Source organism: Manis javanica, chromosome 7, assembly GCF_040802235.1.
Source record: "Manis javanica isolate MJ-LG chromosome 7, MJ_LKY, whole genome shotgun sequence".
NCBI classification, from domain to species: Eukaryota; Metazoa; Chordata; class Mammalia; order Pholidota; family Manidae; genus Manis; species Manis javanica.
The window spans coordinates 45,692,661-45,718,649 of record NC_133162.1 but is presented as its reverse complement, the minus strand read 5'-3'; the positions used below and the strand labels follow the sequence as shown (position 1 = coordinate 45,718,649).

At 44.9% G+C, this 25,989-nt stretch overlaps 1 protein-coding gene across 7 annotated transcripts in view; it reads left to right on the top strand.

The window, feature by feature from the left end:
- The window catches only part of LOC108405049 (uncharacterized), a 92,430-nt gene extending 74,974 nt beyond the window's left edge, over positions 1-17,456 (top strand). The window contains exons 37-39 of one of the 7 annotated variants that reach the window (XR_012133191.1): positions 2,717-2,755; positions 4,406-4,591; positions 9,680-17,456. Coding sequence is in view for 6 of the 7 variants with exons in the window: in XM_073240916.1 (XP_073097017.1) it covers positions 2,717-2,755; positions 4,406-4,408 (42 nt within the window). In the remaining variant the exon portion in view is untranslated. Of the gene's footprint in view, positions 1-2,716; positions 2,756-4,405; positions 5,092-9,679 lie in introns of those variants that run through there. The other 6 variants (XM_073240916.1, XM_073240914.1, XM_073240912.1 and 3 more) reach the window with 6 other exon arrangements.
- Positions 17,457-25,989: the final 8,533 nt, after the last annotated feature.

Below are 25,989 nucleotides of genomic sequence, written 5' to 3'. Positions count from 1 at the left end.
TGGGCTTCCTTTTGCAGCTGTTTCAAAAGCACACCACCTCAGTGCAAGCCCCCACACCCCATCCTGAAACCAGCTTTAGCTGCATCTGAGCCTCCTTTCAGAACTGCTTCTCAGAAAATCTGCCTCCAGAAAAAAAAAGTGGATTCTCTGGACAGATTTTTAGCACCTGAGCCTTCTCTTCTTTCCTACACAGCAGTTAGTTCTGTAAGCATTGGCTGAGCACCCAGCAGAGCACTGGAATGAGATGCCTGGGCTGGCCCCACATCCCTTCCCAGCACCATCTCATGGTTTGGCAGGGGACAGATGGCATGTTTACAAACATGAGGTAGACTGAGAAGGCCCAGAACCGAGGCAGAGGAGAGGGCCGCCCTGCTGTTTCTTGTAGACTCGGTCTGGGTTGCTGCCCTGGTGACACCACCAGAGCTAGGGGATGGTCCAGGGTCAGGATTTTAGATCCTAGAGCGTTTTTCCTTTGTGCTTAAATCCCAGAAGACACTCTAAGACCCCTTTCCCCTTGGTTTCCATTTCTCTCACCTTCAGATAGTTCACTAACGAAAAGTCTAGAAGAGAATGGAAAGGCTGAGAATGTTAGCCAAGGAAGAAGGGAGGAGACGGGAAGGCATGGAGGGAGAGGAGAGACTTGGAGGACCCCTCACCCAAGCATGTCCCAGCCGAAAGGGCCACAGGTCTGTTCCCACCGGCCCTGGGAGATTCCAGCCTCCACAGCGATCATTTCAACTTACTGAAAGGGGAGCAAAGACGCCACTTCCTTCCAAGGCCTTTGGCTCAAAAGCTTCCTGATCTCTTCAGTTTCCTTAAGTTTGAAGTTCATGAAGCTATTTTCATACAAGTAATAGACAGATGAGAATTCCTGGCCCCACATCCCTATCCCTGTGGTCACACAGGAATTATCTTTGAACAGAAGAGAAAAAGAAGAAAATACACTGAGTGACCTTGAGAGGGGGCCATAGAGCCCCTTGAAGGGACTTTTTAGGACTAGCACATGCAACAAAAGGAGAGCGTGCATGCTTCCTGTCCCCCACTGCTAGCACCCTTGCTCACCACCCCTGCAGCTCCCCTGGGCCAGCCTGTTGAGCCCTGAGCCTGCAGCATGCGGAGGCACACCCTCAATGCAGAATTCCACAGTCCCTCCACTAATCGTCAGCCAGGCCTGCCCTTTGCCTCATCCCTTCCACAGCCTGAGCACTTTGAGTTCTGTTGGCCACAGCCTAGCCGCCCTGCAACTCTGTCACACATCACCAATCTCCTCTGCCTGCCCTGCCCTCCTCTGTCCCGCCGCCACCATCCACGTGCCAATGGGAATGCCGCTGTGGCCCGCGGAGGCTCCTCTCCCCTCCTGAGTCCATGTGAAGTGCCACACCACGGGGGTGCTGGGGAGGGGGGCAGAAAGTCTTCATGAAGCCCTGAAATGTACCACCTCCACCCGCAGACCCTCCCCAACCCAGAGGGGACAACAAAGGTCATCTTTATCTGACCCTTAGTGCAAAGTGGCATTTTCTCCAGTAACATCCCATAACCATACGTCATTCATCCATTAATTTTGCTGTGGAAGTGTACACACCTTCCCTTTCTTGTTTCTCATTGTTGCTGTTTTTCCTGTCTTCTGCACTATTACCGTGCATGTTGGGGGAGGGGGAGCTATTGATCATGATTTTTAGAAGAAGATAACATTTCTTCAGCCAACCGTGGCAGGCTGGCTGCCTGCTGCATGCCAGGTGAGAGGTTTAGGCACCCGTGAGGGGTGGGTGAAATTGGTCCAGGACAGAGAAGGCTCCCATCCAACTTCCTCAGGGCTGACTGCTTGCTCCAGCCCCCTGAAACCCTGGGTCCATCCTTTCTCTGCCCTGGAGCCTGGCAATCTAGAATCTGGGCTGCAGTTATAGTAGACTGGACTGAAAGCCCATTCTTTGCCCTGGTTCAGCCTCCCCCTCCCCACCTTGTCTCTCAAAGATTCCTAGATTTCCATGGGGTGTGCCTGATATGCCAAGACATCAGGGCCCACTAGCAAAGGGGACACATAGCGCACTGTTGATTCCCATCCTGCTGCTGCATCTGACCCCCAGATTCCCAGCAATGGCTAAGGCTGTGCCAGAAGCCCTTGTGGCCTGGCTGAAGGCACCTCAGGACCACACTGAAATAGCCATGAGGTTGCCCATCCCTTTGCGTCCCCTCCTCTACCTTGTTGATCATCAGAAGGGAACTGCCTAGGTGTCTTCTTCCTCTGGTAACGAAGAGAGGACAATGAGAGAATTGAAGAACTGGGGGCACCTTGGTGGTCACTTCATACAGTCACACCTTCCCTAGGTTTTCGCGGAAGAGGAAACCGAGGCCACCATGCCCTGGTGACTTCCCCGTGAGCCCCAGCACCCAGTGCAGCTACAGCAGACACCAGCAGGTCTTTAGGCTGTTCTCCCCAGGGCACAGGGCACTCGGGTGGCCCTGCTTGCTGACCCACAGGCTAGGATAGCTCCTCATGGCCTTGTACTGGAACTACAGGTAACCCTCACCGGTGGAGTCCCTCCCTCTTCAGAGGCTAGGCCCTGGGGTAGATTATAAAAGATACAGACAATAGCAGGTGGGCGGCATCCTGATCAGCTGCCACGAAGTTTGTGGCCCTTACTCCCCCTGTCCTGCCTGCTTGGTGAGTCTGCCTGTTCCCAGAGTCTGAGCTGCCTGCCTTCCTTCCTCACTGCAGGGCGAAGACGGCTTACCAGTCCAGGGCTGCTGGAACAAGGTAAGGCTGCCCAGGGGCTTGCAGTGCCTCCAGGGCATAGGTGTACTTGGGGCTCCATTTTCAACAGTGTGATAAAGCGTGCACATTTCCATTCTGGGCCTTTATGCAGATCAGGCAGCAAGACATGGGTCAAAGAAAGGAACAATCCCAAAGGCAGGGTGCCGTTCAACCCCACCCACACTGCCCGCACTTGGAGAACTTTTAAAAATGCTTTTTAAGGCATCAGTAAACCCCAGTATGGAATTTCCATGTAGCCACACAGATGACATTTTTTTTGCTTTGCATGGTTAATTTGTATAGTACCTTTCCTCCAAAGAGTTCTAGATCATATTTTAAAATCAGTTATCATTAGCTATTCCCGTAAGTGTTCCTATGAGGTCATTTAAGGATATGATGACATTTATGCAGATGGAGGGAATCTACGTTGTTCAAACTATAAACTCACATGGCTTCCATGTCCTCATAGAGACTGGCCACTCACCACTCTACCCACCCCCCTTGAATTTACACTGTCAGAGCTTCATGCTTCCACACATGAGATTGCAGCCCAACCTCTCTTAGGTTCCCAGAATTCCTACCAACAGTGAGTTTTCATTTGTTCAGGTGGCATTTGCCATCATTAAAGCCATCTGACAACACATGACTGTGCCCTTGCGCACAATCCCCCTGCTCAGCCATGGCCCCAAAGCACAGGGCTTCCCAGCCTGACCAGGGCCATCCGTTTTTTTAATCAGGAAGCCCAACTTGGCCCCCAGCAGAGGTAGCAGCTGCCATGCTGTCCCCCAACCCATGGCTTCCCTCCACCTTGCCTTCTCTCGAACACCTCTCACATTCCTCACTGCATGCTCTTAAGGTATTGGCTTGTTCTCATAAAAGCTGGAGACCCCAACCAAGGGTTTGTACTTAGCTGTACAGTCCTGTCCCAGTGGCAACAGAGTCATACTTACAATGAGATGAATAGCTCCTCTATGCTGAATGCCCAGAATCTCATCAGCTCCTGGCATTGGGTAAAAGAAGTGAGACTGCCAAGACCCTAGGCCCACAGTGGGGCACTCACATGCCCAGGTACCTGAAGCACCCCCCTAACCACAGAAAGGAAAAGCTCAGACCTCAAGGGACACGCCTCCCCAGGAATCTGTCCCTCCAGCTGTGCCTTGTCCTCTTGGCAAGTTCCTCTAGGCCTAGTTAAGGCTCCACAGAAGCTTTAAGGTGAGAGGTGTGTCAAACGAAACCCCTTCCCCAAGAAAAGTATTTTCTTCTTCGAGATTGTTGCTGATAGTTAGGAGGTGGAGACGGTTCTTAGCAGGGGAAGAATGACCACTATCAAGACCTACAGTGTCTTGGAAAAGCAGTTAGAGACCTTGTCTGTTGGTTCACACCACAAATGCAGTTTGGGAGGATGTGGTAATTCCACAGCCAGGCCTCCAAAGGCAGCACAGAGAGCAAGTGCCCTCTAGTGGCCATGAGGGGGAGTGACTGGAAGGCGAAAGTGGGTTCCCACCCTCAGCACGAGGGTCTTTGACCTGGAGCGTTCATAGTTCCCCCAGTTCCCTTGTCCCAAGCTCCCATCCAACCCAGGAGGTCTACCTCCTCTCCCACGGACCCACTGTCATTAATTCTATGTTGTTTGTGTTTGTTTTTGCTTTGCAGTGATGCCTCTAACCTGGATTGGCCTGTGTGTGTGTTTGTACATAGAATATTTATTTTTATACAGTTTTCACTTTTTGAAAACATCAGAAGTATGATGCATCTTACAGATTATTAAAAAAAGGAAAAATCTGCCTATTTTGTACAGAAAATACCAACCTCTTCCCTTTTGTTTACAAGATGTTTTGTGTAAGTCTACAACTCTAATACACTTTTTGTTTGTGAGTATGGTCATACGTTTGCATGATATTTGTGCACATTTATTAAGTATTGAAGCTTAATAAATTATTGTGTCTGGTGCCAAAGGGGTCCAACCAGTACTGAGGTGCTGGCTAGCTTATGTGTGAATTCACAGAAACATGGAGATCCGTGGTGTTTGCCAAGCTAGGTGTATCTAAGACCATTTTAAACTCTTACGGATTTTCATTATTTAAAAAATGAAACATGGCAGTTCATGATCCTGATGAATCGTTATATTAAATACATTCTTTCTTGTGAAAGCAGGAAGTCTCAGAAGAAACAGGGGTCCTCACAAGTACAGTGTAATGGTTTGAAATGTTAAGCCCAACAGAGGGAGGAAGGACTCTATTAAGCAGTCTGTTGTAAATATCCCAGGTTTATTGCAGTGTCATTTGAACATTTAAGGTTCAGTTTTGCTGAACCGCCCCCCAAGGGCTCCCAGGGTTACAAAAGGCTGGCTATTTGCTACTGCTTTTTTTTTTTTTTTTTTTGGTGGTGGTGGTTGTGGTTTTTGAGGTGTTTTTCCTTTTGAGCTGCAGCCACTAATAATAGCTATTGCTGATAAAGATCTGCAAGGTCCACTCACAACTAGAAGGCGACAAGTTTGCCTCATTGCCATTCCACTCTAGCAAGGAACACTCAGAAAACACCAATCTGGGCCAGACCTGCACCCTGAAGTTGTGTTTAGTTTTTAATAAACAGAGTTGTGTAGAGCTCTATTCACAGTGCACTGCTTAGTAAAAATCTCAAGAAACCTACTTTCCAAACTAGGTAGGTATTATGTCTGGTGTAGCATACAGGTTTATGGTTACATGTTTTACAACATAAATTGGTGCTTCTAAAGGGCTTGAAAATAACAAAGTCCTTGGGTAGTTTATACACACACCCCCATTTTATTTACATTTTAATTTTTGTTAATATATCCTCCCCTCATTGACGGTACAATGACCAACTCAGACTCTGTCCACACCATCACACAAACTCTAAATCAGTGGGCTTCACATCCACGAGAGCCCTGCCACACTGTGTTTATGGAACCACATGCTGTCCAGGATGGAGAGCCATCATTCTTACTCTACTTGTCCCCTCCACTAATTTAGAAACCAAACAACTTTCTCCTCTGAGTCTTAGCTGCCTCATTTTAAAAGTGAAGCAGCTAACCTAGAACCGATCTCTCTGGTCATCTAATTAATGGAGCTCATCTCTCCCCTCCCCATGTGGCAGAAGCATGAGCCACTCAAGACCAAGCCACCAGCTTTTTCTACTGAGGGAGAGTTCCAGAATACAGCACTTTCCAAACAATACGGAACCCAGAAATGGTTCTCATCCTGAGCCAGCTTCCCGTGACCCCATCCAGGGCCAACTTCTCCATCAAGCACCGTGACCCATGTACTTTCAGAGACTAAGAAAATATTTTAATTTTCCTTTCTTTTGAATTCAGAAGAAAGAAGTGAATATATATAATAATGAATCTAGCCAGAGTTACAGTCATCTTTCTAGTAGGACAGTCACCTGATTGCTCATATGTTTTTGGAGGAAAGAGCCCACAAATACAGCCCTCCCACAACCTCTGCCACTGGAGGCTTGTTTGCACCTGACTGCTGATGGGTGCCACCCCGATGCCACTCTCTTCACCCTTTTTCTTCTGCTCTTCCCATGCCCCAGCCCCCGGGCCCTGGACCAGGGTCCTGAGGAATCAGGGTGTGACTATTCTTCAGTCCCCCTGCCTCGCTCCCCTGTCGGAGCCCTTGGTGGAGCAGCCAGAAGCCCCTCCTGATCTCAGAGTAGAGTCAAACATTAACTGGAAAGCTCCAGAAACTGAGGTGCTGTGTTAGCTGAATACCGTGGATAACTTTGGGCAAATAGAAACAAACCTCTTTTACTTTGTCTCCATCCTGGTGTTATTCATTTACTTACTACATCACAAAAGACTCAAAGTCCCTTGCAAGAACATAAATGATAAAATAGAAATATGAATAAAGAAAAGTTTAAAAGAGTCAGGAAGAATAAGTACAGAGGAGGTGTCAGGAGAGCCCTGGATAGGCAGGGGCAGGTCCTCCACATGTTTTCCTCAAGCTGCGTGGTGGTTAGAAAAAGAAACGATGGGCCTGGTTCCAGTGACACCCTCCCCTCCCCGGGGGTGGCAGTTCACGGAGGTTTGGCCCTGTGTGCACAAGCTCTTTGTCACCCCAAGTCTGGTGCCCCTGCATCCTCGGCAGGGACCTCTTCCCTGCAGGGCTGCGAGCTGTACGCCTGGGTGCTCCCAACTTTCAACTTACTGAAAGGGGAGCAAAGACGCCACTTCCTTCCAAGGCCTTTGGCTCAAAAGCTTCCTGATCTCTTCAGTTTCCTTAAGTTTGAAGTTCATGAAGCTATTTTCATACAAGTGATAGCCAGATGAGAATTCCTGGCCCCACATCCCTATCTTCAGCCCTTCCACTGGGACCTTAACTCAGCTGTGTCAAATGCGGTGCAGGGAGATCAGAAGTAGAGAAACCAATGGTCAGGAAGTTTGCAGAGTGGCTGGAGATCCATACTAATGGTAGCAGGCCAGGAGAACAAGAATAGTCAGGTGCTAGAAGGAGAGGTGCAGGAATGGGGTGGGGGGTGGGGCGTTGGGCCAGAGAAGGGCAGTGGCCAGAGGCCAGGAGGGTTCACGGAGGTTAAAGATACTCACTCTGTTCCTGAGAACCTAAAGGCCTTTCTGTTGAGAACTGCCTCCTCGGGGAATGAGCGATGCCCCCAGGCCTGTCCTTCAGGAGAAACTGCAGTCCTGTTGGCAGATGTCCTCTGTGAACTGCAAGGCGCTGGGTCTTGACAGCTGCTGGCCGCCTTCTGCGTCCAGCCCTGTGCTCCGGCATGGAATCCATTGTTGCCTGGCATTGTCTACCTGGAGACTTGCAGACACCCAGCTTGACAAAAGACTGAGCCAGTGCCCCAGTGGGTGGCTGCGTAACGGTGGTGCAGGCTGGAGTAACACTGTCACCAAGGTGGGCAACTTGTGCCTCTGTACTCATGTAGGCAGAAGGAGACCCCGCCTGCTAAGGCAGAGATGGCCTCTTCCACACGTCTGTACCGCCCTGTCCTCACGCTGTGCTTCAGCCTCCCTCCCCTGACTTCACCCGGCCACAGACACGGGCACAGTTAAAGCTAGCCCATGAAAGGGGAAGGCATTGGCCAGCAAGTCAGGAGGCTCCACTTCCAGTCCTTTCTCCACTGTTAACTATCTGGCATGGGGCAACTCCAGGTCTCAGTTTCCCCAACTGGCACATGAGGAGGTTGACTTGGGTGGCCTCTGACACCCAGAACTCCTCTGACCCCATGGACTGGTCATCCAGGGAGCACCCAGGGCCGCGGGTCAGTTCAAGGGAGGGTGGAGACGCTGGGGCGTCCAGTGTGCGCCTAGAGCTGCTGGGCTGTGAGGGTGCTATGCATGGAGTTGGCACTGCAGAACTGTGTGTGGCATGTGTGTGCTTTACAACCCTGAATAACGAGACCCAAGTGGACCCGGCCAGGCGGGAGTAGGTGAGCGGGGTTGGCTCTGCCAGGGCACGCAGAGGTTGTTTCTCAGATCCACATCTACACTGCTGCAGTCATCAGAGACTAGGCAATACCTGCAGGCCAACTTTAATACCTGGCACCCGGTGGGGCTTCCCAGGGCCCCACAAATGTGCAAGGACACTGTGCTGCACGGGAAGCTGTCCGCGCCCCTCCCGTGCACCACCCACACACTCTGCAGCCCGACTGCACCTGGCCCTGCCCTGGATATGGTTTCAGGGCATGAGAGACATCAAGCACCTAGGACTCCACACCACCGACAGAGAGAAGGTGCTGGTGAGTGAAGCAGGGAGGAGCCGGCGCCCCCAAGATGGTGAGCGGAGGAGGAGGCTCAGGGAGGGACCTCAGCCCCGTCCTTCAAGGAGCCAAACTTTCAAGGCTGGAGTTCAAGCAGCACCTCCTCACTGGGGGGCAGGGAGGGGGAGGATCTCCTATGAGTTTACATGTATTTCATATGTTAAAGCAGAATTCCATGCAAAGTGACCCTCTGTTTCCTAGAAAAGCCCTGCCAAGTAACAGCCAACATCTAAGAAGCATGTAGACAGTGGAAGAGCTGAGCGAGGAACAAAGCCTCAGTGCCATGGGCCGTCCCACCAGGGTTCCCTCCTTTCCAGGGTCTACCCACTGGCTCCACACACACACCCTCTGCTCCCCACTTCACACCTTTACCTGGGCTGGGCCCTTTGCCTGGAATGCCATTCTTTCTCATCTGTCAAAATTCTACCCTCCATTCAAGGCCCAGCTCAGTTTGCAATGGCCCTGGGAAGACTTTTCTGAGTTCCTCAGTTGGACGAGTCTGTGTTCTTTTCTTCCTCCATCTTCTATTAGAGTAGCAAAAGTCAGTCTTCCATATGAAACAGTGAGCTCTTAGAAGGGCAGGACTTTCTAATTAACGAGGCTCCTGAGGGGCCTAGCTCAGCACCCCCATCCGTGGTCACAGCTCATAAACATCCCTGACCTGCTGAGTTCTCAACCTACTTTATTTAGCAAGCCCCTACTATGTGCAGGAAGTGGGAAGGGAGGGGTGGGGCTGCTACGGACTGTTACATACAGCCTGCCCTCCAGTACTTAACAGGGATGCCCAGCAATACAAGGACATATGTTCTAAGTGCTAATGAGGGCACTGGCAGAGGACACTGTGGGGGCCAGTGTGGCCAGAGTGAAGGGAGGGCCCGTTTGGCCTGGAAGGGATTGCAAAGCAGAAAAGGAGGAGCTGGCCACAGCAGACAGGCAATCCTCTCCCTTGTCTCCTCGTCCTTTCCTTGATAGAATCTTCAGGTGAGCATGATTTGGGGACACGCAGGCTTCTGAAATCACCAGAAGGCAAGTGGGACTGCAGCAGAAGAAAGGGGCTAGAGAGGGCAGGTCCAAACTTGGAGGCTGCTGGGAGTCTGCCAATCCAGGCCCAGGGAGGTGCCCAATATGCTAATTACCAGCAAGCCTCCTTCTCAAACATCCCCTTCTCTATGCCTCCTCAAGGGCCAGAGTCCATGGTTAGTTGCCAAGAAGTGAAGCCAGCCAGCCCAGAGCCTTGGGGAAAGCATCTTTGCCCTGGAGGAGGGAGAAGATGGAGCTACCCCTGGACAGAGGGTCACAGCCGAATCCTTCCCAGGGGCTGATCAGAGGGCAACCAGAGGACAGCATGGGCCATCTGCCCTCCCCAAGGGTCAGAGCCCAGCTAGAAGGGCAAAGCCACCACACCTGCCTCTTTCAGCTCTCTGCGGATTCCTGCTGCGCCCGCAGCTAGGGCCCTCTGCTGCTCTGCACTCTCAAGGGCCCTTGCAGTTCTTTGAGCAACCTCTCTGCAGAAGGGGCTGCCAGCATTGTCATGCTCTGAACTTGGAAAGCCTCCCTGGAGGCTGTGGCCAGAGACATGTCATCTTTCCCAGCTCCTTCTCAACAGATTTCCCTTCATTTCTTTGGTGCTGTCACTGTTAACCCTTTTACGTCCTGGGTTCTTAAAATGTTATAAGCTGATAAGTGTACCAAGCTGGAAAAGCAGAGAGCATTTGTCTTCAAGAGGATGGAACAAAAACACAGTAGAGGAGAGAGGCCCACAGGCAAGACTGGGTGATTAGGTCGGACCCCTGGGCCGGCCCTCAGAGCCAAGGGCCTCACGCATCTAGTCTGGTGTCCTGAGAAGCTCCAGCCAGTCTTGAGCTGACAGCCAAGAGAGGCAGCAGTCTACATATTTTCAAAAGGATCTGGAATAAGCCCTCTTCCTCTAGCAAAATTGTTAAAGGCCCAGTGCCTGGAAATTACCCATGCACTCCTCCCACCCCTGCGGTCACCATACGCCGACCACCTTGCTGCTGTTCCTTCCACAGATAGGGTGGCCATATTCTCTTGTTCAGTGCACGTTCCTCTGCACGTGAATGACTGTTATTAGTGATGCCATGATGACAGATGTCGACCTAGCAAACCAGGATGTGGGGTCACACTAATTATGATCCAATATACAAGTCATCCCCAGTCTTCCAGGGCAGTTTCTGGCGAGTCCTCAACACTTCCTGATCCTTAGAGCTGCAACCATGTAGAGAGGGCCTATGGTGTCAGGACCAGGTGGACACTGTGTGGCGAACAAAGGTACCACCCCCGGTTCCCAGCTCTACTCACCTGCATCAGATGAGAGGGCAGGCCTGAGGGAGGCAGAAACAACGGGTGGTGGTATTCAAAGGACAGCAAGGTCTTGAATAAACTGACATTTCAGCAAAATTCCTCCCCAAGACAATTCCAAGATGGAGAGATGGATCACCAGGGCACACATTCTGACTTAAATCTATAACATTTTTTCTCAGCTCTGCAGGTTAAAGTAAATGAGTTACAGCAAGTTTACTGTTTTCCCCATTCATAGTGTCTGGCCGACAAAACTGTTGCCCACCATCCCAACCTTCACTGATAACTCCATTTCTTCCCACTTCGGATGCTTACTGTAAGTTGGAACAGTGGCCTCTTTACCCCAGTAGGCATGGCACATCCAGGGCTGCAGACAAATGGCATGGGTCCACCTCGGCCCCTTGGGGTCAAAGATGCATGTCCATAACTGGATGTGGCAAAATTCATGGACCCAAATGCTGATCCAGACATGACATGGGGCTCAGTGAGTACCATCAGGCTTTTACAGCCAAGTAAAATCCAGCCACCCAACACTCCCGCCATCGCCGGGGCATAGGAGAAATTAAAAGCATCCCTGTATATGATACACAGTGAAGGGGTTTGAGGACTTTTGATAATTCACAGGATCCTGGACTTTCCTATATAGTCAAAAGGTCTTATCAGCTGCCAGCAAACCGCCGGCTGAACCAACAACAGTCGAGGAAGACAGATCCATCATGGCCACCTTTTAAGAGAGGAAATTCTCTGTCCCTGGGCTCTCTTCACTCTAAGAAATGCAGTGAAACCACCTGCTAAGAGACGTTTTTCTTGCACTCTACTCATTCCAAAGACAAAGTATTTTATTGCAAATGTCCACCAAAATAAATGTGCCTGGACTTCCCCCAGCCAGTGAGCGGGACAGCGCTCTGGCCTGGGAGGCAGGTCAGCCTGCCAGCTGGGCGACCTGCGGCAAGTGGCTCCCGTGCTCCTGGACTCTTTCCTTCATCTGTAACCTGGGGCAGGTTCTGCCTGCCTCGCGGCGATGCGAGGACTACCTCTGTGAAAGGACTTGGAATACAGAGAGCTATATAAAGGTTAGGCAACGTGATGGTTAGTGTTCACTGTTCAAAAGAAACCTTGCTTTTCCTAGTCAAACCTCAATTAACTAGAGTCATTTGAGAAATGGTTCATGAAAATTTCTGGTGAAATTAGGCTCAAAGCAGGCCGCTTTGTGTTGACACAGAGGGCCTGGTTGACAAATGTTGTGGACGCTGAATACTGGAGAGGTAGAAGTGGTGGCCAGCGGGAGTGGGGAAAAAGATGGTGGTGGACTTCCCCCTGAGGAGGGGCTTTTTAAAACTAAATACCATAAGTGTTCATAGGGTTTTTTTTCTTTTCCCTAAAAGAGGAAAATAACCAATTTTTAAAAAATCTTTCTTTAAAATTCCAGTTATCCCTAGTCCTGGTTGAATGAGGATTTCCCCTTTGGTTGACTCCACCATGTTCACTGATGCTGGGCCTGCGTCTGTCTCCCCAGCCGCCTCCCGCCCTCCTCCTGCCCCGCCATCCATGCCCTAGTGGTCAATCTCTCGTCTTAAGTTTCACAATCATTACCTCAGTATTTCAGCAGAAAAAGTTCGATTGCATTGTGTCTTGCAGGAAACTTCAGTGCAGTTAATTGAGGGTTTAATGTATTTTTTTAAGTAAGTCAGAACCTAATTTTCAGAATTGCAGAATGAAGGTCAACAGCTTCTTTGACTGATTGTATAGATTAGGCAGCAGGAAGAAGTTTTCAGGGGTAACTGCTAGATGATAAAAGGATTAGTTTTTTTCTCTGAAATTTTTTGGTAAGGTCCTGTCCACACTGCAGGCAGTGGGTCTTTTATAAGGAAGAAGAAAACATTTACCTACATAGAGTTTGCTAATGGCTTCAGTTTTTCTGATGTGCAAGATATCTTCTTTTTATTAATCTCTGTATTTTTCCTATGACTTTTAAAAAGTTATTTCCTCTGAGCTCTCCTTTGGGTCAAAAGTGCCTCCTGTGAAGGCAACATGGTGCTCAGCCCCTCCTGAGGCATCCCCCCTCTCCATTCCAGGGGTCCCCAACAACCAGGGCTGACCCATCCTGACCCCTGCAGGAACCCCTTTCATGCCCTAGTGCCTTTTACCAAGCAGAGGTCTTGTTTCACCACGCAGGACCCTCCTGAGCTACAGGGCAGTCCCTGGCCTCCCTGGGGTCCCGTCACCCTCCACCCCGGCCCCTGGGCCTGCTTCTACCATACCAAGCAGATGGTGAGAGCCGGGAGGATTCTACCTGCTGGCTGCTTTTGGCACTTCCCCAGATGGTCCCCAAAGCCCCCCAGCCCTCCTGGTGGAGGCTTTTCCTAGCTCTGCCCCTTTTCCTTCTGAAACCCCCAGAGGATTTGTCACCTCCTTTTCTTGCATCCACTCTTGGCCTGATTTCTTTGTTTTTCAGTTCTCTGTCCATTCACTTCTCAGCCTCAGACCACATGGCCCCCTCTCTCACCCCAGGCCCCATCTCTGTCTCCATTCTCATCCTCTGTCCCCTCAGAGCTCCCAACACTTCTCCCTGTTCAGCCCACTGAGCATCGTCCTAGCTCACATCCACAAAACGATCCCCCTGGGGAGAAAGTTCTGCTATCTTGTCAATTCATGTGACAGTTTTGTTTTCCTACCAAACACTTCTGGTGCCTTTCATTTAAATAGAGTCTTTGACAGATGCATTGTTTATCTTGTTATGTTCCCCATAAGAACAGAAATACACTATTTTATTGTATCATATTGTATTTTTGGTTTCCATTGAAAGTCTGATAAAACATTGTTATTAAGAGTTACTGGTGAAATAACCCTTGTTTTCTTTGTTTTTTTGGTTTCAGGGTCATAAGCAAAGTCTCTAGGGTTTCCTATTGGTTTTAAGTTCAACATATCACAGCAAACTTCTTGATACAGGGCTGTGACCTGCTCCATCTCCAGAGGAAGGCAGCAGGCTACAGAGCAAAATTTCCATTCCCCCCTCCCTGAAATGAAAGGGTGAGGCTAGATGGAATATTGTGAATCTGTAATTCAGTAGCTTTCTTGATTATTTCAACAGGTCAAATGCATTTTTCCTTATGCCTGTCAGGGAGTTGTTTCATTTGGTTAGGTTTTTAACCACACAGGTATCTGCTTTTTCTAATTTAAAGAGGTGCTCTGGCTCAGGCCCGAATGGCAAATATCCCCTTCCCACCAAACCCAGATGCCAACCTGCAGTGAACAGCAGGGGCTCAAGTTCCCTGTGCAGTTCTTTCCTTTTCCTTTGGGAACTCACTTGGTTTCCTTCCTTTCATGGACTGCTGGAATCTAGGATAAGGTCTCTAATACTCAATGAGACATTCAGAGAAACCCAGTGCCAGGCATTTGTGGCAGAAAACAGAAGAGCTAATCTTTTTCTTAAAAATGAACTCTGGATTATAGTTTAGCCAAAAATAAGCAAGCCAGTACCGTGGCCATCCAAGCGCCCCACGAAAGTGAGGCCAGGGTTCTTGTTCACGCAGTCGAAGAATGAACTTTGCAAACACTCAAGGGAGGCAAGCAAGGGAGAGGCTTTTATTTAGAGATAAAGCAAGAGGACAGAGTTCCTGGCCCATGCCAGGAGGGGACAAGAGAGCCCGTGGTTGGGCTTCGTCTCAGGGTTTAAACCTTAGGTTTAACTGAGGTGTTCAGTTTTTATTGGTCACAGCCTGAATGCTGTTTTTTGTTTTTACCAATTCCACTGAAGATTGCCTAAATTCCAAATTTGGTATTTTTATCCTAAATAATTTGTGTGAGTCTAACTTTGCTTAATTTTTAACACAGAGTTTTGGTAAGACTTTCTTTGCACATTCTTACTTTCTTCGGACCGTAATTAATCCTGCTTTGCTTCATCCAGAGGCCCTCACCCTACTCTGTCTAAATTCATGGTCCCTGTCTCAAAAGGTTCTCAGTATTTCCCATGACAAAGCAGGGGTCTGCAGAGGCCCTGTCCCCAGGGCCAGTAGAGTTCAGTGTGTGCACTCTAGGACAGTCAGCATAAGCATGGAAATTGCTAAGTGGCTTTGTTGCTGTCATATGGCCAAAAGGGTTTATAACAACTGTGTTTGAGAGGTAATTGACACCTGCACTGTCTGTGCCCCTGGAAGGTGTTACGGCAGGTTCATGCAGGAGAAGTGATGTCTCTAGGACTGTAACTGTGAGTGGACCATGTGAAAACTTGGGTCAGATGAGCCCTAATTCAGCAGGGAGAGGGGCAGAACTGAGCAACATTCCACGCTACCAAGTGGCCAAGAAATATGCCAGCACCTGCACACCAACACAGAGGAATTCACTGGTTCTACACTGGGGCACGGCTTCCAGTCTCCCTGTCCAGGTACTAACCTAGTCATAAACCAAGGAGGTCCCCACTTGAGATGGGGGCCCTGAAGGAAGTCTGGTTTCTCCAGTTAAAGTTCCCTTTCCTGAAAAAGCCACTAGTAAGAACGTCCCTCACTGAGCTCCCACATCGGGACCTTCAAAGTGAGTGTGGTTCTGACCGCCAGTGCTCACAGCTCCCAGCACATCCACACCAGGCTGAAGGCCATGGTGGAAGAAGCCTGTGTGGGGCACCTGGAGCCTGGGGCCCCATGGGCTTCTTCCGCCAGCCTCAGAAAGGCACTCCCCTGGCTGGCAGCAACCCAACAGCATCATGGCCTTTGTGGGCTTCCCAGTACCTCAGCCTCAACTTTAGCCTCTCACTGCTGGCCTGAAGGCCAACTTCTGGGAGAGTCCCTGAGCCTCAGAGCCCAGTTTCTCTCCAGCAGCCCATCTGTCATGCCAGACCCCACCGGGAACCAGGGCTGTCCCATTTATGATCTGAAAAAGGGCTCCAAAGGATTTTAATTACTCAATGAGATTGAGAGCTTCCTCTGTAAAACAGATTATAGAATCTTATATTATACTTCAGTGATTCATTAAAAATGCCATTTTTACCAGGAAAATACTACTAAGGGTAAGGTGTCTGATTCCCTCATTTCCAACACTTCCTTTCTGCCCAACTGGATGTTGCAAATTTCCACAGCAACCCCAGGCTGACCTGTTTGCTGAAAAATTTGGGTTTTATGCATTTGTTACATTTACACTTTCATTTAAGCTTTTTTTCTTGTTATTTGGTACATTTGGCATACACTGGTTAAATGCACAGTTTGATTTCCATGAGCTTAATAATGGAACAGGGATTCTCTTGTTTCTCTCAGACTTCAGATAATTTTGGAAATGTTTAAATCCTACACATCCATTTTATACATGTTGTGCTATTGTTAACTTCATATAGTAAATATCTTTTGATATATCTTGGCATTTTAAGCACTGTCTCTTTTTTATTGTGATCATTATCACTAGTATTCTTATTCTTAACTTTGGATATTTTTTCTGGTGTACTCAACTTATTTTTCCAACCAAACTGTTTTGATAATTTGGAAGTATGTTACTAATTTGGATAAGTAGAATAGGAAAGCACTTTGCTTCCTCAGTGAGTAAGTTCTCTGTTAATAGTGAAATTAAAAGATGGGTCTTTTTACTACCTATATATAGTTTACTTCCCATTATCAGGGCTGTCTCTACAAAGCTTGTTTCTCTGATGAATTATTCTATCTGTCCCATTTCTGACTCTGATTTTTAATTCCTATGATTCAGTTTGCCAATGCCTGAACATATCAGGTCAAAGCAGTGTTTTTCCTTGATGGTGGGGTCTTTGCTCCATTTCAACAACTTACAGGCTAAAAGTGAACCACAGGGAGAATATCCCAAGTAGTCCGGGTTTGCCTAAGGACCTATGACTAGATGGCTTCATAAGTGGCTTCTCAAGAGTTTTTGAAGTAGAGGACAGACCCCCAGCTGACCCATACCTCATTGGTTTGAAATGTCTTGCCTACCACTTCAACACATCTAGGAAGACTGCAAACCTAGAATTATGAACAACTCTATCCCACCAGTGTATCACCAGGGCAAGGGCTCTGCACAGGGGTCAGAAGACCCCAGTTCTAGTCCTAGTTCTGTTGCCAGCACACTAAACGGCAGCCCATTCTGGTCCTTGGCCTTAAAATGTGCAAGGCTGGACACTCTTTGCAAGTTGGATACTTTACGTAAGACATAGCTGAACAAATCAGCCTTTCCTTGAAATGCAGCTTTGCTATTCCTGGATGGGAAGAATTCTAGCTGTTTCTTAAGTAGAAGGGCCTGCAAACCCACCGGGGCCAGTGGCCTAAGCCACAGTGATGGATTAGGCATCCTAAGGATCGAAGGAGGACCCAAGAACCCAATGTGGGAAGATCAGTTACTAATTACACTCAACAAAGGCTCCTGAGAAGAGGCCATCACCCTACAAAGATGAAACAGCAACTGGCTAAATTTAAAAAATGGTTTGGCAATAGTTAGCCTAATGCACTTCCACATGTAAGGGGAAAAGTAGCCAGAAAATTTCCTGCTGAAATTGTGGCCCTTCGTGTCTGCGTCGTCCTAGTTTTATATGCCATTTTGTACTTTGTATCTACAATGTAAATACTTTCCATTGTAAAAAAAAAAATGTAAATATGAATTCTATATTTTGTTTCTCTTTTCTAAAATGGAAGTAAGACTAGGTAATAAATCAAAAATCATCTACATCTTGGTTGTTGTTTTGCTTTTGGTTTGGTTGTTTGGGGTTGTCTTTTTTTGCAATTATATACTTTTATTTTAATATCTTTCAGAAGGCAAAGAGAGTTTCATGATTAAAGGGAGACTTCATTCCTAACTAATGAAAGTAAGATGGGGCCATATAAAAAGGGAAAGATGAGGGGTCAGGAGAGTGGGTTTTAGTTCTGACTCTTTCATTAACAGATGTGAGACTGACTAAATCACTTAACCCCTTGGAGCTTCATCTAAAAAATGAAAACAGCTGCCACAGTTGCTTCAAAATTTGAAAGGTAACAGATGCCCACAGAATTACTAAGTCTTAATTTTCATTTTGTCAATTGGTTGGAGTAGGGACATTTTATATAAGGGAGATTAATGTTTTATTTTGCTTGAATTCTATTTGCAACAAAACCAATAAGAAATTGAGTGTGAAGTTAACTTTCCCCATTCGTACTTCTAAAGACCCATGATTAATCAACATACTTTACTTTATTAGCTTTAAAAGCATTTAGGGAAGAAATGAGTTTCAGCAATTTAAAAATAGACATATTTAAGCTTTGAATATGTTCCTGGGAAGACCAAAATTTCATCGATGTTTAACATCCCAAGAAGACTTTAATCAACACAGAAATATAATCAAATGACCTAGAACTGACAATCCATCCAAAATGGGCAGGAATCCCAAAGAATGTCCCAGGCAGCCTCTACCTTGGGGCCAAGAAATCCTTGCATATAAATCTGTCAAACTGAGAAGTGCCACCTTGTCCTTAGTAGGTGACCAAACTGAAGCCAGGCCATTCTAAAGGAAGCCATGATGAACAGCAGGTTGCTTCCCAGATCAACAAACCAAAGGCTTCATCTCGGCTTCCTGCCGGGTCAGAACAAAAACAAGCCTTCCAGATCACCTGCAGTCTCTTCCTCTTATAGAGGAGAAACTGAGAATGTCTGTGAGTCACTCAATACCACATTCCCTCCAGCTCCAGAGGAAAACAGGCAGGGATAATGGGATCATCCAGGCCCTTCTCAGAAGCTGTGACCCCTCCCTCTCTGCCTGCTGCTCAAGGTAATGCATATGGTGGGTGGTGGAAGGGGACCTGCTGAATTCATCTCTGTCTTCAGATTGGAGCATCAGAAATACAGTCATTGCCCTGTACACTTTGTGGGTCTGATTAGGGGCAGAGGGGCCTCTAAGAATAAAAGCTTCTGCCTCTCCTCTCCTTTTTTTCTTAAGAGCAGGGCCACCTGTGACTCAGGAGGCATGGGTTCCAGGTCTGCGTTTACCATTACATGGGACCAGGTACCCTTCCTGTTCTGAAATGCTAGCACAGGAGTGAAGCACATAAAAAACCACCTCTCTGGTTTCTGTTTCCTGTGTGGGTAAAATATTTCCAGAATATCTCACCTGGCTTTAGTACATCTGCATATCAATAGGCACTCAGAGGTGGAAAGAAGTATGGCTTTAGTGCATTTGCATCATTCCTCAGGGATGGAGAGAAGTTCATCTCCATACCAGTGGGTAATTACCTGGACTTATCTGTACCTGAGAGGTGAGGGGAGGGCTGATTTTGCTTCTGCTGTAGCAGGAAACAGAGAATGCCCTGGAATGCAGTTTGTAAGCAATAAACTGGTTTTAAACTTTATTTCTCCTTTTGACTGATTTTGGTTTTTAGAGGTATTTTGCCCTGGGATTTCCTTTCCCAGTACTTACACCTGACATTCTCTTTCCCACTGCTGGCCCCTGCCCTTCTCCCCACCAAATTCTCTCAGCTCCTTGATGCAAAATTGATAGGCAGGTAAGTACCTTAGACATACAGTCCTGTGATTTCAAATTAATTACCCTAACAGTGCAGAAAATAACATAAAAAAATAAAAGGCTTCAGCTGTGTTTTGTTTTAAAATATCAATGTTTGTAAGTGCTAGTGATGAAGTATCCAAAGAGCTGATCTATGTAACCAAATCTCAGAAAGACATGAAGCCCAGGGTGGTTGAACTTTTTCACAAGCAATCAGGCTACAGAAGGACTTTGTGTTACAAGATAATATTCAGAAAAAGGTAAAATCATTACTCTTGTATAGACATAAAGATGAACACGTTAAAGATTTTGACTCATGCGAGGAAACCAGACAGGTATTTTAACCAATCCAGAGGAAAAGTCAAAAAAGCACTAATTTATATGGAGTAAAGGAATGTCAAGATGAATTGTAAATGAACAATTATCAAGAGCAGAACAGAATTTATGTATCTATCAGTTACCAGCAATTTACAAAGGGTTGCAAAATAGGTCAAAGACAATGTACAGGTCTAGAACCTGATAACCCAGAAACAAGTTACAGATGGAGCAGTTTTTTGTTGAAACAAAAACTATTTTTTACAATTACAAATTAATGTTCTGCTTTATTTTAATACCCAGACTATTTCACAGACATTAAAACCCATCATTATTTTCAGTCCATACATTATGCTGGTAAATGTGTAATCAGGAAAACCCTTGAGCAGATATTGATGGAGCCCTGTATTTGATTATTAGCCTTTTGAACCCTGGGAGCTGTGTGCCTTTCCTCAACTCTGTTCACTGTCTCTCCATCCCCCACCCCCATTTTGCTTGGAGCTAAGAACTCTTGACATAAATAACTAACTCTTACAGAGCTTATCAAAAGCAGATGTAGTGAAGGATGTTGACCCTGGATCTCACAGCGCTCATCACTGGGTGAACAATAAATCTCTACATTTATATGACTAGAGTCTTTCCTCTGAATTAAAGACCCCTGACCCTTCACATTTGTGGCTGTTAACTTGGGAAGGACCTCTTTGCTACTGGCCCCTTAATTCAATGTGCTGATAGTTAAGATGCTCTTAGAATAATGAATTGCAGTCTCTCTGTTTTGACCACATAGAGCCCCATCCAATGATACTTCATGCATATCACCCACCTGGTGTTTTTAATCAGGCTGGCAAATTCACAGCATCTTAGTCCTGAAGACATGAACTATATCCACCTCCACCCCTGTTTTCCAGTATTAATTAATGGGACCACTGTATTCTTGCTCCTGCTGAACAGTGGTTTCCTTAGGATTGCTGGATCATTTCAAGTTTTAAATAATAAATTAGAATATTGATTCAAGATGTGGCTATGGTACTAAAGAGTTATGTGGCCTTCACCAGCTCTTCATCTCCCAAGGCCTCTACTTCATAAAATGAAGTCATTGAACTCTTAATCTCTTTTGATCCTACCACAGCTACAGTGATAGCTTGAGACACCTGTGGCCATTGGTTTTTTTCAATATGATGTTTCAATATGATTTTTTCAATAGTTGCTGTTGAGAGCTGTAAGTGTGGTTGAAAAAAGTCAGTGTACAACCTCTCAGAAATTAGATCTGTAACATGGGAATTGTGGGGAGGTTGGTTTGGATAGCACCAACACATAGAAATCTCTTTCCTAGCTCATTTGAAAGCATTAGATTCCCAGAGAGGAGCTGTTAAATGCCATCTCCCGAGATTCTGACTTTGAACAGGCCTTTAGGAGTTTGGGTACTAGATATTCCAGAAGTAGATTATCTCCCTGACTTTTCAAGAGTAAAGATGGGTTATGCTGAGTTAAATAAACTCTTTTCAGTCCTTCTACCTTCAAATTCTTATTAGCAACACTTGATGTAAAAATACAATGTAATGGAGAGTCAACACAAACACTGGCTTGTACTCTTAAAAAATCTTCAAAAATATCAATGTCATGTGTCAAAGTGTGGGCAAAGGGTCTGTTTGTTTCTATGCAGAAAATCAAGGCCTAGCTTGGATACCCAGAAAATGAACTAAGATACGATATGAGGAGGAGCTTCCGGCATCAGCACTCTCTGGAGGACTCGTGCCGGGGGATGATCATCAAAAAGCCTCCACAGGGATCCAGGCAATGCTGCGGTTGTGGCTGCGTCCACCCCACCGTTTCCTGGACTTGCCATTGGAATGAGGAGGGAGATGTCTAGGCTGGCTTGTGCATACAGTGCGACAACGAATTTGACCGGATCTGTACTGTTGGAACTCAACCAGGAGTTGGGAGGGGTGCAAGTTGTAGCACTCCAAAATCTTATGACTATAGACTATCTACGGTTAAAAGAACATATGGGAGGTGAACAGATCCCAGAAATGGGCTGCTTTAATTTGTCTGATTTTTCTCAGACTGTTCAAGTACAGTTGGACAATATCCATCATATCATAGACAAATTTTCACAAATGCCTAGGGTGCCTAAATGGTTTTCTTGGCTTCACTGGAGATGGATGTTAATTATAGATTTGCTTTGTTTATGTCACCGTATTCCTATTATGTTAATATGTGTGTGCAAATTAGTTAGTAGTTTAAAACCTATACATACTTAAGGTACTCTACAAGAAGATATGTCAAAGAAATAATCCTCCCATGTTTTCTTCCATATGCTACCTCTATAGCTTTTCTTCTTCCTTCCTAATTACAACCCTTAAATAGAATTCATGCCTCATATCGAAGTTACCGAATATCATAATTCCTCCAGGTGGTAAAGATACCTCAAGACAAGTGCTGGGCATAGAAGCCACAGGGCAAAAATCTGCAAAGAAGTAGAAAGCTAACCTTTTCAAACAATATGGCTTCTCTCTCACTTACCAACTTTACATTTCCCTGTATGGCCCTAGAAGATGACTGGTTAGCCAGAGACAGGTAAGATTCCTCAAGGGAGGAACAACCTAAGACAGGCACAGTCGCAGGGGGGCCATCAGGTGAGAAATTGGGGATCAACAGAGGTGAGGCTCAGAACCTCATCCCCCCTGCTTTGAGAGAAATCTTCTGCATCCGTGGATGGTTTATTGCCCTTGTCTAGCTTGGATTAACACATAGTCTACAGGCACACACCTGATCATCTACAATTGCTCTCTTACAACACTAAACTATGTTTTCTACCTTTATCTTGCATCTACCTACCACTTCAGCATTTTATTAAAAATAAAAATAATAATAATAATAAAGGGAGAAATGTGGGATCAACATATAAATCAAGTATAAAAATCAAACGAATATTCATATTTGACCTGATTGTTTATAGTTCATAATGCATGATCAAAACTGAAAGTTTCTGTGATGAATGCCCTTGTACTGTTCACCATGTAAGAATTTATTCACTATGTAAGAATTCGTTCACCATGTAAGAACTTGTTCATTATGCTTCAGAAGATTGGAGACTGACGAGAGTTAGGCTTGAGATGGATTAATGATTGTACATTGAGCATTGACCCCCCTATACTGAATTTTATTGTTGTTAACAACCATTTGATCAATAAATATGAGAGATGCCCTCTCAAAAAGAAAAATATCAATGTCATGAAAGACAAAGACAAAGAATAAAGATTACAGAGACAAAGGAACTAAATGGATCCTGGGCTAGAAAAAAAAAACAATGAAGTTCATTATTGGGCAATTGGAAACATTTGACTATGATCTGAGGGTTAGATAGTACTATTGCATCAATCTTAAATTTCCTGTTTTTATAATGGTATTATATTAGTGAATAATCTTACCCTTAGAAAAAAAGCCTACTGAAGTATTTAGAAGTAAAGGGGAAGAATATCTACCACTTGCTCTCAAAGAATTAAGGAAAAATAGAAAGGGATAAAGAAAAAATAAAATAAATGGGAAAATATGAATACTTGGTAAATCTGGGTGAAGGGTATGCAGAGTTTTATACTGTTGTAATTTTTCTGTGCTTGAAATTATTTCAAAAAATATATTTAAAAGAATGTAGAAATAATTTCAAAGTTCTGAGAATAATTTTGAACTTAAATTTTATATCCAATAAAACTATTATTCATGTATTAGAACAACATAAAGATATGTTCATCTCTACAGGGCTCATAATATTTCTTAGACCATGAACTCTTACTGAAATTATTACTAGAAAGCATACTCCAGCAAAAATGAAAATATGTGACATAAGAAACTGGTATGTGCATAGAAATTATTAAGTAAAATATATAGTTAAAGCTAAATAACTGTTGTTTTATTGATAGCAACCTAAAACAAACAAAATCCCAATTTTAAGAACTTCTTTCTCAGCAAAAAAAGTGGCAGAGACTTAAGGGAGGAGGAAATAAAATCATCCCAGGTTATTCCTTATTCTGAAGAAGGAAGAAAATAAAAATACTGATTAACTGCGGACATACAGAGGAGATGCAGTGCACTAAAAATTTTAAAGTATCAAGGATATAATCAGTAAGAATGGTAGAGTGGTAAAGTAAGAAGTTATGAAAATCCTCCCCCCCCATAAGAGCAGCCATAACATTGGCTATAATTGTCAGAATCAACTTTTTCAGAATTCTAAAAATTAATGAAATATTTGCAGCAATCCAGGAAGCATTTATTCAAGAAAGCTAACTGACATTTAACTTGCCCTATTTCCATATCCCCCTTCCCAGCTCAGCAGTGGACAGCCTGAAACCCACTTGGGGTGGGAAAGGGATTGGGGGAGTGTAGGAGGAAGAACTAGATTGGAACTCATTCAAGGCCACATTTCCTGAAGATTGTCACTACCTGATGTGTCTGATCTTTCCCTGGAAGGCCCTATTAACAGGAGTTATCACAACCACACAGCTTCTTCTCCAGGGGCATTTGTCACAAACCTTCAGGAGTAGATGTTTAACATTGCGGCTACATAGATTAGGACAAACAACAGTCTAATCAAAAAGTTTAAAAGGAAAAGCTGGGAAGTGAGATGGCCATGGGGGATTTTGGATAGCTGCAACATATTCCTGGTAATCTAGAAGGCCACTTGCATGCATAAGGCTTGCACATGCTCAGAAAGACCTGAGGAGGTCCTAGACTATAACCTTTAATTGATCCTGAGGCCCTGTACAAGCAGTGAGGGCTAAGGCAGAGTTGTCAACTACCTGGCTGAGTATTGAAGGCATGACCCAACACATATGCAGAGTCCCCTGTTTCTAGCCATTTGAGGTAATCTCTTTCTAATCATTAGCTGATGCGTAAGCTAACTGAGTAGAGATGTCAATGGCCATACATGATAAAGAATACAGACTTTACAGAATTATTCAGAAAAGTTCATGAGAAACAAACAGTAACAACAGCAAATTCTGGAGAGGAGGAAGACTCTGATTTCCAGAGATAACATATAATATTATTTAAAGTATTATTTCAATAAAAAATTTAAAAATATACAAAAAAAAGCAAGCCTATACACAGGAAAAATATGGACAATAGAAAATATTCCTGCAGAAGCCCAGACATTAGACTTACTAGACAAAGACATTAAAACCACTATATTAGAAATGTTCAAAAAACTAAAGCAAACCATGGCTAAGGAACTAAAGGGAACTATGAAATTATTTTTTATCAATCTGAAAAAATGATAGAAATTATAAAACAAATCATAGGGTTAAAAAATACAACTGGAATGAACAATTCACTAAAGAGAATCAATAACAGATTTGAGCATACAGAAGACAGAATTATCAAATTTGAAGACAGATTAATTGAAAAAGAAAATTTTTTTAAGGAGTAAAACTAAGCAAGACTCAGAGACATGTGGGATACTGCATACCAGCATGTGCAAAACAGGAGTCTCAAAAGGAAGATAGAAAAGGACAAAAAATGCTTTTTAATATTGGCAAAAGGGCAGATGCAAATAGTACCTTATCAATAATTACATTTAAGGTACTTGGATTAAACTTGCCAATTAAAACAGAAAGTTTATCAAAATGGGTTTTTTAAAGTATGATCTAAATAGACACTATTTACAAGAGACATATTTTCAACTCAAAGACATAAATAGGTTGAAAGTAAAAGGACAGAAAAAGATATACCATCCAAACAGTACTCAAAGAGAACTGGAGTGTATACTAATATTAGACAAAATAAACTTTAGACAAAAATTGCTACTAGAAATAAAGAAGAACATTTATAATGATGAAAGAAAATATAAAAATTATAAACATGTTTGCCCCTGACAATAGATCCCCAAATACATAAAGTAAAAGCTGACAGAACTGAAGAGAAAAACAAACTATTAAAGAAATAATTGGAAACATCAATACCCCACATTCAATAATGCATGACAACAAGGTAGCACATCAACAAGAAAATAGAGGAGTTGAACAATACCGGATAAAAACTAGACCTAACAGACATCTATGGAACACTCCTTCCAATAACAACAGAATGCCCATTCTTCTCAAATACACACATGGAACATTCTTGAGGACAGGCCATATTTTGGCCACAAAACAAATATCAGTAAACTTAGAAAGACTGAAGGGATATACAAATTAAGTTCTCTGACTTCAACTGAATCAAATTAGAAATAAAAAACATATGGAAATTTGGAAAATTCACAAATATGAAGAAATTAAACAACACACTTCTGAATGACCAATGGGTCAAAGAAGAAATAACAAGGAAATTAGAAAATACTTTTAGTGAATGAAAATGAAAACCAACATACCAAAATGTACAGAATGTGGCAAAGTCAGTGCTTGGAGGG